The 12,330-nt window shown below is 40.8% G+C and overlaps 1 protein-coding gene across 5 annotated transcripts in view; it reads right to left on the bottom strand.

Moving 5' to 3' along the window:
• LOC137376374 (rho guanine nucleotide exchange factor TIAM2-like) overlaps positions 1 to 12,330 on the bottom strand; it is a 438,770-nt gene that overhangs the window by 53,401 nt on the left and 373,039 nt on the right. For all 5 annotated transcript variants that reach the window (XM_068044808.1, XM_068044809.1, XM_068044812.1 and 2 more), the window contains one exon: positions 10,019 to 10,198. In XM_068044808.1, the coding sequence (XP_067900909.1) occupies positions 10,019 to 10,198 (180 nt within the window). The remainder of the gene's footprint in view (positions 1 to 10,018; positions 10,199 to 12,330) is intronic.

A 12,330-nucleotide genomic window follows, 5' to 3' on the forward strand; every position in this document is an offset into this window, starting at 1 on the left:
GAGCACTTCAGTGCATCATTCTTTGAAACATCTTGACAAGCTCTGGGATTAGTGTTTTACATACTACACAATACCCAAACAATAACTGTGTAACCCTGAACACCAAAATTCACTGTTCCTTCCTAATATTTCTGCAATGAAGCATTTACTCCCATGATGATTGCAAAAGATTCTAAAAATTTAGAGCAATGTTTTAGAAATCTTTAGCATGCATCCGCAGTATGTAATCAATTGCATCTCTAAACAAGAAAAAAGTCAACTGATCTATTTTGATTTGGGTACTGAAATACTAGAGTCTTCAAAGGACGCGCTCATCTGTGAGTATTCAGTTTCCACATCCTAAACTAAATACGCTTGATATTACAGGGAACTGATTCATCGGTTTAGACACTTCTGGGACTTGAGTTCAGGACCATCTCAGACTGAAGGGATGAAAGTCTCTGGCCTCTGGCAGTGAGGATCCTATGTGGAATGAGTTTGCGCAGTGTTAATTCAGTTCCGAGTGGGGCATGGGCATCCACATAGTGTCCCTAATTTACCGCTAATTGACAACCTCAAAAGAAACTTTTGGATTGGTATAGGATATGGTAAAAGGATGAAATTGATACAGCTGGGGTGCTCTTCTGAAGTTTGGACAAAGGCATGTTGTTAGGGTAGAGTAGAGGGGGCTTTACTTTGCACTTGCCTGTGCTAGCATACTACTGATATCCTGAAATAGATCCTTTCTCCAACACCAACACAACACTAACAACAACCTGGATGAGCACAAAAATTAAAAGTTTGACACTAGGAAATTATCAAAACAGCCATTCAAATGTGAGATGGCTGGAATATTTAATCATGTCACTGTAATTGGAAAATGCACCATTATAAAGATGCTTTAATTGTAAACTACACCATTATAAAAAAGATACTTCAGCATCTTGAAATATGAGAAAAAGATGTAAACTGAAAGGCAAAACATTTTCATTGATCTTCCGATTTTATATTTTTCAACAACTATCAATATAACAAGTCCAACGAGAGGGGGACGCAATCCTAGATTTAGACTTCGGAAATGAAGCTGGGCAAATGGATGAAGTAGCAGTGGATGACCATTTTGGAGATAGTGACCATAATACAGTTAAGTTTTAGCATAATCACGGTAAAGGACAAAGATAGAACAGGAGTAAAAGTTCTAAATTGGGGTAAGACAAATTTTATGAAGCTGAGGGGTGACCTGGCGAAAGTGGACTAGATACAGCTACTTGAATGAAAATCAGTGGCAAACCAGTGGGAGGCATTCAAAAACGAGATTCTACAGGCACAGTGTAGACATGTCCCCACAAAGAAAAAGGGTGGTACTGCCAAATCTAGAGCCCCCTTGTTATCTACAGGGCAAGATAAAACAGAAAAAGAAAGCTTATGATGGTCACAAAAAACTTAATACTTTAGAAAGCCTAGGAGTATAGAAAGTGCAGGGGTGAAGTAAAAAAGGAAATTAGGAAAGCAAAGAGAGGATATGTAAAATTATTGGCAGGTAAAATCAAGGAAAACCAAAAGATGTTTTATCAGTACATTAAGAGCAAGAGGATAACTAAGGAAAGGGTAGGGCCTATCAGAGATGTACAAAGGAACTTATGAATGGATGCAAAAGATGTGGGCAGGGTTCTTAATGAGTTTTTTGTCTCTGTCTTCACAAAGGAGGGGGACGATGCAGACATTGTAGTAAAAGAGGAGTGTAAAATATTAGATACGATAAGCATAGTGACAGAGGAAGTACTAGAGGGTCTGACATCCTTGAAAGTGGATAAATTACCAGGGCCGGATGGATTGTATCCCAGGCTGTTAAAGGAAGCCAGGGAGGAAATAGCGGATGCTCTGAGGATCATCTTTAAATCCTCACTAGATACAGGCGAGGTACCAGAGGATTGGAGGTCTGCGAACGTTGTACCATTGTTTGAAAAGGTTGCAAGGGATAGACTAAATAATTATAGGTTGGTCAGTCCAACCTCGGTGGTGGGCAAATTATTAGAATCAATTCCGAGAGATAGGATAAACTGCCACTTAGAAAAGCACGGATTAATCAGGGATAGTCAGCATGGATTTATTAAGGGAAGGTCGTGTCTTATTAACTTAATTGAATTTTTTTGAGGAAATAACATGGAGATGAGGGTAGTGCAGTGGATGCGGTCTACGTGGATTTTAGTAAAGCATTTGACAAAGTCCCACGTGGCAGACTGGTTAGAAAAATAAAAGCCCATGGGATACAGGGGAATGTGGCAAGTTGGATACAAAATTGGCTCAGTAACAGGAAACAAAGGGTAATAGTCGACAGATCTTTTGTCAAATGGAAGGCAGTTTCCAGTGGCGTTCCACAGGGCTCAGTGTTGGGTCCCTTGCTGTTTGTGGTATATATTAATGATTTGGACTTAAATGGGGAGGCATGATTGGGAAATTTGCAATGACACAAAAATTAGCCGTGTAGTTGATAGTGAAGAGGATAGCTGTAGACTCCAGAATGATATCAATGGTTTGTTTGAGTGGATGGAAAAGTGGCAAATGGAATTCAATCCTGAGAAGTGTGAGGTAATGCATTTGGTGGGGGGGCGAGGGGGGGGAGAAACAAAGCAAGGGAATACACAATAAATGGGAGGATATGGAGAAGAAGTGATATGGAGAAGAGTGCATGTCCACAGGTCCCTGAAAGTGGCATGATAGGTAGATAAAATGAAGGCGGCATATGGAATGCTTTCCTTTATTGGCCGAGGTATCAAGCACAAAGCAGGGATGTAATGCTGGAACTGTATAAAATGCTGGTTAGGTCACAGCTGCAGTACTGCGTACCATTCTGGTCACATTACAGGAAGGACATAATTGCTCTGGAGAGAGTACAGAGGAGATTTACAAGAATGTTGCCAGGGTTTGAAAGTTGCAGCTATGAGGAAAGATTGGATAGACTAGTGTTGTTATTCTTAGAACAGTGGAGGCTAAGTGGTGACTTAATTGAGGTGTACAAAATTATGAGGTGCCTAGATAGAGTAGACAAGAAGGTCCGGTTTCCTCTGGCAGAGAGGTCAATTACCAGGGATCACAGATTCAGGTAGAAGGATTAGAGGGGACACGAGGAGAAGCTTTTTCACTCAGAGGGTAGTGGGTATCTGGAATTCACTGTCCAGATCGGTGATGGAGGCAGAAACCCTCAACTTATTTAAAAGGTACCTGGACCTGCACTTGAAGTGCTGTAACCTGCAAGGCTACGGACCAGGTACTGGAAGGTGGGATTTGATTGGACAGCAGATTTTTTCAGCTGGTGCAGACACAATGGGGTGAATGGCCTCTGTGCCGTAACTTTTCTATGGTTCTATATACTGAAGGTTTTCAGTATAGATTCAAGCATCGAACACCAGGGTTTTCTTGGAAACTGTCTCAAACTTTCCAACATCACCAGATCACCTGTCAATTAAAGAATTACAAACTGGTGCAGTACGTTGAAATCCAGCCCAGACATTTGGGATGTAAGACTTCTTTGTCAGCTAGCTGTCTTTGGCCACAAGCACAAAGCTGTCACTAATTTGGCAATCTCAAGAGGCCACATGCAAAGAATGGCACACTGATACAGTAGTAATGTTCTTCTGAAGTTGGAGCGGAGGATTGTTATTGAGCAGAGGAAGCTTCATTCTACATCTGACTGGCTATACACAACATTCAGGTGCATGATGCTAACACAGGATGCCTGGAGCTCTATTTACCATTAGCATTCATCACTTTGATGAGCACAAAAAGTGAACATCTTTACAATTAAAATTACATTTCCTAAAATTCTAATTTGTTCTAAGAAACCACATATTAATTTATATTAAAAAGAATGGTGGTTTTATGCAGCTTTTTTCTGTGTTAATGTATTTGCACATTGTGCATTGGAGTAGTTAGCTTCCACATTTACTCATCCATTTTGTAAGTGGTGAATTCCTGGTCTCAGTTTGGTCACTGGGGAGAATGAATACTTTGCAGAGGGAAAGTGTGAAAATTTGAGGGTAAGTCAATCCATGCCAGTGTCCAAACAATAATATCCAGAGCAGCTGGTAAAGAGCAAAGGTGGATAGCAGACTGAATTCTCGTTCACATTGCACTGAAATGTTCGAGAGTAAATCTCCTTACAAAATGGTCGTTCTGCAGATTTTCTTTGCTTATGGGCAAGAGGTTAGCAGGTCAATGAAGTATGAAGAAGTCAAACATGTTGAGTTTTTTTTTTCCACAGCCCTAGATTAAAAATTTCAGGCAATGAACTCAGACTCAGAGACCTGGAGAGCAGCAGGTAGTCATGGTGATGAATCACAAGGGAAGGAAAATCTTACTATGAGGAATTGAGTGAAAAACAAATTAGGCACAGACTACTGAATTTTAAGAAATATGAATATGGATGGCTCTGAATTATGAAATATAAGCAAAAGATAGAGATTGCAAATTTAACATAAGCAACAAAGCTAACAAGGTGAAAATAAGCAAATGAACAGAAAAAAAATGAAAGAATGCAAAAAAATGACAAGAAAATGTAACCAGAGGTGGATACAATATACACCAAAAAGCAAAAATTCCACAGTAAAAAAATGATGGAAGATTATAGCGAAATTAACCAGACAGTTGCCACATGGAGAATATTAGATAGCTGAGCATAGTGACATGGAGAATAATGGATAGCCATGCATAGTTACAAGTTACTGATCTTATTGTGGGGTGCAGATGTCAAACCACCAGAGTAAACTCAAGCAGTTTATAACCATTGCCTGAACCCTGCAATGTGAATTCAGCCTTATAACTATGTCCAGATGTTTTTAAAATATACTGTGTTGTATTTGAGGGCTGGGACCACTTTTGGTATCAGCAGTAATCATGGCAGACACAAAAGTGCCCTGTATAGTTGATAAGGTGATGATGTCTGCACTGACACTGCACTAAACAACACAATACAATCAATGCAATTAATCAGGTGATAAATCACAGCTGATCATTGGGAAATAGCAAATATTTATACACATACTATTTTTTTTCATTAACATGCGCAAGCCCAAGTCTGTTTTGTACCCAGTTACTGCAGGTTTTACTGCAAAAAGTGATCGAATGTCAGTAGGCTGATACTGGAAACTGTATACTACCAGACATTTTCTTGAAAAATAATAAAAGGCTTGGGATTCTCAGAGTTCTGCAGGCCAAAATATCAGAACAAGACCAGCATTATTTGTGAACTGGCACTAGGAAGGAATCGTCTCTCTCTTGATAAGTTCCAAGTTGAGCAGTTATGAGCAGGAGAAATCAGACTGTTTGCTATCATATGGTGTGCAGGAAAAGCAGATGGAGAAGACTCAGATTTATTGGAGATTGTACTTCTCTGTCCAGTCCTACAGCGATCATCTGAGTTCAGTTTCTATTTCACTCTACATGCTTTAGACTCATATGTTGCCTTTGACAAGAATGCAGCGCATCTTGGGGATGCAGTTACTCAAGTGGACTGAGTTGGATCTTGGGCCCCTTCGCCCTCATCCCACTGGAGATCATGGGTGTCATCAAAGCTATATAGTTAGATAAGGATCCAGCTAAGTGGATTCTCAAACTTCAAGAGGTTGTCCCTGGATGTTGGCTCTCTTTCGCTAAATGTATTTTCTTTAACGATTCTCTAATTCCTTTCCAGATGAATGGAGACACTCCCAGACCAACCCCCAATTAAGCAGTACCATGAACATAGAAAAGCTATAGTGCCTTTAACATAGGCACTCAAATGGCAATGTATATTCATGCAACTCATATTATTCATCACTTTTCCCAATACAACCTTGCTTCTCTCCCTAAACGTTGAGGCAACCTTTAATTGAATTGATTGAAAGGGCTCGGAGATCTGTGGGATTTGATGAAAATTTGATTCAGCTGGTCTCCTTTATTCTCACTATCACTGCACTGACTTCATGAATAATGTGCTCTCCTTAATTTTATCTCTTTCATGATAATCAAAAAGTTGCCCTTTAGATCCCCTCCTCCTCCTCTTGTCTTTAAATCTCATGTCAGGCAATTTTGATATTCATAGGATTTGGTAAGCTTAGAAGCACAAAACAAATGTACAGGAAATTACTGTTTATATATTTCTGACCCCTCTATGCCACTATCAAATTTAATGCGATGCACCCCCATACAATATGATGCTCTGTCAGATATAAAATTTGCTGTAATAGGACTACCAGCATGGGACTTGGTCATTCATTTTTATCCCAATTAATTATGCTGTTTTCCTTCTACTTGCAGTTTGATGATCAGAGATGACTTTATTTTGCTTCACGTATCCTCATGATGGTTATTCTGATACCTTTAAATGTTACACTTATTGCCAGATTATTTGTGTCTAAAATACAAAATTTTGAGAGAAAACAATTCTAAATTACATATTTTCCTGTATCCAACTGATATGTTCCACCCTATTTATTTTGTGATCTGTGGGGACCATGCTTTCAGATTATAGGGTGAAAATGTGGAGTTTCTGCCCCTAAAGTACACCACTGTGGGATTATCCCACACTGAAGAATTGTTTCACAGTAGCCAATGGAGCCTATGCTTTACTTACCAACTCCAGAACTTCTCTCTTCAGAACTGGGGCACACACTGACTCTAATAAATGCTTTATAAACAGCAAGGAAGATATGGTTCAGATTACTCTTGCATTGTTGAGAGAGGATTTCATGTCTTATTTATAGCTCAGCCCTGCAGAGATCAGTATAACCCAGAGTAACTGAATGTAATCCCCTCAAGCTTTATGAAGAGGGCTGCCCCAATTCAGGTCATGTGCTGATGGAATTAAATTACCTGACTTGTAACTGACGTCTTAAATCCTCAGGAGATTTGCATCAAGGGTTGTGAAGCTCCTGTGTCAGTTTCAGGCAAGCACTTACAGGTGAATATTTCTGCCATGGGATATCAACGCACTTACTTCTAAGCTTATGCATGTTGCTTAAACAAGTAAGAGCCACAATGATGCAGTTAGTATAACCACGAACTAAGGTAGACCAACCTATTAGGTGACTCCATTAAATGATGCCTTCAGTTGTACAAATATAAAATCAGCATCTGTATAAAATTAGCAATCTAAAGCAGAGATCAGAGAGCAAGCAAGTGGGCTCAGTAAAATCATTCCATATATGTTGTGGTGTAAGATCCACTGGCGAGGTTACATGAGCCAGCAGATGGGGACTAGACCAGTACAACTCCCAACACATGGAACCCCTCCATACACAATCTCCTCCCTATCTACCGGCTCAGCAGCAGCTACTTGTGATGCCAGCTGTTTTCTCAGCATTTGTCCAGATCTCATGGGCACATCAAAAGCTGTCCCATTTTGGGGAGGTTGAGAAGTTTTTGTAACATGAGCACATTTATACAATAAGGTGTTATTTCATGTTCTAATTGAGGTATTTAACTGGGATGTAAGGTAGCCAGTAAAATGATGGAAAGCGATATGGGAATTCCATCTACAAGGGAAGATGCAGAAAATAGACTGGGGCCCAGAAATTTGGGTGAGTGGATGGTGCAACGCACATTCCTTGCACCTAAATGAAGAGGCCTGAGGTGCCCCAGATATTGGAACTCATTGTAATGAAGCCAGCATGGCATCAGTGTCTGCTGACGGAGGGGTGCGTTGTATCAGGCCACTGCTAACATCACAGGGCCCTCTAGAAAATGTGTCCATGGATTAATAAATAATAGGGACCAATCAGGAGATTGGAACAGTGGTGGAGGGGCAAAGGAGGTCAGGATCAGCAGAAGTGGCCGAGAAGGAGAGCATTATAGTGGAGATCAAGAATCTGCGCTCACAGTTAGGAGACAGCGAGCAACGGCAATCGGTTCCTTTAACGTGGGGCTGAGAAGAGCACTCTTGCTGCACCCCTCCCAGTGCCACCTTCAAATAAGTTACTCACCTTCAGGTAATCCCTTGGCTGTTTATCCTGACTGCAGTCTGCAATGGCATTGGCTGCCTTTATTTGAATATGCAAAGTGTCCAATGTCAGGCTCGGGTTTGAATAAAGGATATTCTTTCCTTTCCCAATATGGCGGGTGGTGCATTTCCTGTCTGCCATATCAGGGGCTTAATAGGTGAGTTAGGCTAGTTAATCAATGCAGTTCCCACAACAAAAAACTGCCTAATTCAGCACAAAATTGCAATCTCAGAGACCAGAGACTGGCTTGGGAAATGGAAAAATACCATACCAAATGGGGGTTATCATTGAGGTTGGGGTTTAGTCACGTTGTTGGGGCAGGGTACAGGAAGCTTCATTGTGCGTGCAACTGAATTATACTTAAACTGAAAGTGCTCGATTCTGCCACCAAGGGCTGGATTTTTAATGGCCATGGGGGTGAGGTTGGTTGGGGGACTCTTTGAAAATAGCGTCCCCAGATGGTATCAGTCTTAGGACGCCTCTGGAACACGCAATTTTCAAAGCAAGGGCGGTTGGTAGGTAGGGGGAGGTGTGGTTTGGGGAAGCTGGCAACTGGCTCGCCTGCAATTAACTGCCCATTAAGGTCGTCAATGAGCTGGAAAGGGCCAGAAGGAAATTTTCAAAGCAGTCAATGGGAAGAGCACACAGTCTGGGACACATTAGTGCACACCTGTTGGGAGCAATGCGGTGAGCCATAAATGTGATGTTGCTGCTGAATTAAAATGTTGGCGAAAAAAAAAGGGTTATTCAACTGAGGTGCTCAAGCAGTGGCACAAAGTTCCAGAGCAGGTCAAGTACCTTGTGATTAACCGTCACTTGCATGCACGGTGAGGCTGCTGGCCCTCCGCTCTCCTGCCTGCTCCATACCACTAGGCAACGGCAAGCCCAGTCTTGGCTATTATCCGCCTTTGAGCATTGCATTCCAGAGCCAGTTCCCACCTCTGGGCAGCACCCAGCACCAATAAAAATGAACTGGCTATTAGGTTCCAGACTCTGTTTTGAAAATCCGATCCCAGGAGTCTGAAATGTAAACTGCTCCATATTCCCTAACTCCATCAGCTCACTTTGATAAGCACAAAAAAAAAGGCAGCTGGGTGACCTTTGCCCAAGGCTTTGTTCAGTTCTGAATTGTGCTGTCCAAGTGAGACAGCAGACATGGAGTTCAGTTGGAAATCAGGCCCACAAACTCACTCTCTGTGGTGCTCCAATACCTTCTGTCCATGCCATCTGAAATTGCAATTCATTTTGTAAATTTATACAAATGCACAAAATCTTTCAGCTGGCATATATTTATGTGGCTTCCAAAAAACCTGCAACATACAAATGGCACCGAATTCCAGGTCGCCTGAACCATCAATTACACTGTATTAAGATCATGCCTCCTTCCCCCCGCAAAATGGTAGACTGACCAGCAGTGGAGGAAAGGGTGAATAGGGTATTTTGCTGTTAAGCTCTTAGCTTTCAAAAGTTAGGACATACCAAGGATAAATGTAATTAATGTTGGGAAAGGTGACTACAAGCAATTAACTTTTAATTGTGATGAAGTACTGCACTTAGCACTTTAAATTGTAGCACAGCAGTACAACTGTGGTATTAGTTGGGATGGGAGCACAGTTATTTATTTGAGACTTGGTTTCGTGAGTTAGCACTAAAATACAAACTAGAAGATTCAGTCTGTGCCCATTCGGGACACCAGCTGGGATACAACAATTGGCCTCAAAACAACTGGATTATGGTTTTGAAAGAATAGCCATGTTTTCCATTCCTGATTACTATCCTGGGATTCCTGCTGTAAAGTGCATGCTGAAAGTTAGGTAAGGATGGATCGGGCTCAGTTACCTACCAACAGTATGTACAAGAATAGGGATATGAGATGCGATGCTTGAAGACAACCTATGGCTGTGAAATCATACCTGAGCAAGAGTCAGCAGCATCACAAGAAGAGGGTCACACCAAGAAAACTGGCATATAATCTTGTTAACATAAAGCAAATGTAATTAATTTTTTAAAGCTTAATTTCATTCATAGGAATACATGCACATCAATTTAACCTTCATACATACCTTTACATAGGACTTCTCAGTGTCTATAAGTTCATGGATAACTTTCCGAAGCCTCTCTGCATCAGAGAGGTGCCGTGCTAGTGGTCTCAGAGGTTGATCATTGCTCTCCTTTTGCCCATCCATATCAGACAGTTGCAGTTCATGTGAACTTCGACAGAATGTAGTAACCTGCTCTGCACTCTAAAGGAAGGGAAGAAAAAGGATGGTATACAAAACCAATTAATGGACTAGTTAACTGAACTTTCACCATTTCATACCCTGGTTTTGCATCAGTCCATTTGGAAATGATATAGAATTGGAGTACTGAAGGAAAAATTTATTATTTGATGTACATAGGAAAAAAAGAAAAGTTGAAAGTATTTGACTATGGACTAAAAACAGAGGGTTGATGCCTGGACCGTGCTAAGTTAGGTGATCCAATCCAGGGTGGATTCAAGAAAAGCAGCCTGAATACTATTCAAAAACCCCTGCTGAAAGTTGTGCAGCTGGGATGGTGATCTGGCTCAACCCTGATCCATTTTGCTGTGGAATCACCTGCCAACACTCCCATTAAAGTTCATGCATAAATAGTGAGTGCATTACATATGGAAGTGCAATCAGGAAAGAGCCAACATCTTCAGCAGAGGATGCAAGAGAAAGAACAAAGTTCCAGGCTTTGAACCAGCTTGTGGTTAATTTCAGTGAAAATCCATTGCTCAATAAAAAAGCTTCAATGGAATAAAATGAATAGCCTTTCATATTTTCTCTTAATTCTCGACTCCAATTATTTTGCATAATTTAAAAACTGGCATAATGTACAAAATATAAAGGCGATCTGAAAACTTAAGTCAAAACATAGGTGACCTGCAGCCATCACTGTCCATTATATTCTCTGCACCTTTATTTTTTTTTTTACACAAAAGATGAAATAATTTATCTTGTTCTTTGCTTTTCAATACCTTGAAACCATTGCCTTCATTGTACAAAATATTCAAAAAAAAATACCTGGGTGAGAATTGGACCCCAGCCTCTAAATATCCACATTAGTTTGTCACTGTCCTGATCTGTACTTCATAGACAAAGACAATAAACTGCACACAGGTCTGTGTGCAGAGAGAAACTAACCGATGCACACCACACCCTAAGTAAACATTACCCCTGGGAGTCAAGCCTCTTATGCATCACAAAGACGTGTGTTCCACTGAATACCCAATAACATAGCAGATGTCATATGAAAAATTTGTGAATCAATACCAAGTGAGATAAGTATTATGGGGATTGGGAAGATTTCCTCTATGTAATAAACAGGAGTATAAAGCATATGTTTTAATTTTGGTACAAATAGCTAACAGAAGAAATCTTAGCACTACCCCCTGTATCACAGGTCTGGCCCACTTGAAGAATAGTACCAAAACTGCAGGTGATCACTGCAATATCACAATTAAGTCCTTAGTATCTATTAGAGAAAGGAACAGGAAAAAATAATATTCTTAAAAATGTCCCTCCAGTCAACTGGGTTAATTATAATAATTAGGGTCTGAAATCAAATAAATTTATCCTGAATTTAACTGTTCAATACACAATATTCTATTTCTAAATCTAGAATTCTTTTCCGGCACAGTGGTTAGCATCGCAGCCTCACAGCTCCAGCGGAGTTTACAAGTTCTCCCCGTGACCGCGTAGGTTTCCGCCAGTGCTCCGGTTTCCTCCCACAGCCAAAGACTTGCAGGTCGATAGGTAAATTGGCCATTGTAAATTGTCCCTAGTGTAGGTAGGTGGTAGGAGACTGGTGGGGATGTGGTAGGGAATATGGGATTAATGTAGGATTAGTATAAGTGGGTGATTGTTGGTCGGCACAGACTCAGTGGGCCAAAGGGCCTGTTTCAGTGCTGTATCTCTCTATGACTCCATCTTGCCTCACTAGATTTCACCCCTCCTCTGTTGGTGATGCACACCAGATGCTGGAGTTTCTTTTGAAACTCTCAATATCAAATAGTCACAGGCATATGCCTCATGAGCACCATCATATTGCAAATATTTCCATGCTTATGCCTGCACATAAGCTATGTGCTGTTCACTACTGGGAACTGAACACAATGTCTGAAGGTTGGTGGAAAGTTTTACCGAGCAGAGTTATTTAAATTTACTTTCTGGTGCGTCGCCTGTCAACTCATGGAGTTGGGGACATAGCCATGTTGATATACAATTTTGAGATCATGGCTAGCAGTGGATTTTGCAACTTTTTGTGAGCTCCAGGTGTCAGAATGGAGCAGATAACACAAATCTGCAAATCCCCAATGAGATCAACTTCGTCTCAAAGAGCAGGTGTAAGC

This window comes from Heterodontus francisci, chromosome 13 (assembly GCF_036365525.1).
Source record: "Heterodontus francisci isolate sHetFra1 chromosome 13, sHetFra1.hap1, whole genome shotgun sequence".
Lineage (NCBI taxonomy): Eukaryota > Metazoa > Chordata > Chondrichthyes > Heterodontiformes > Heterodontidae > Heterodontus > Heterodontus francisci.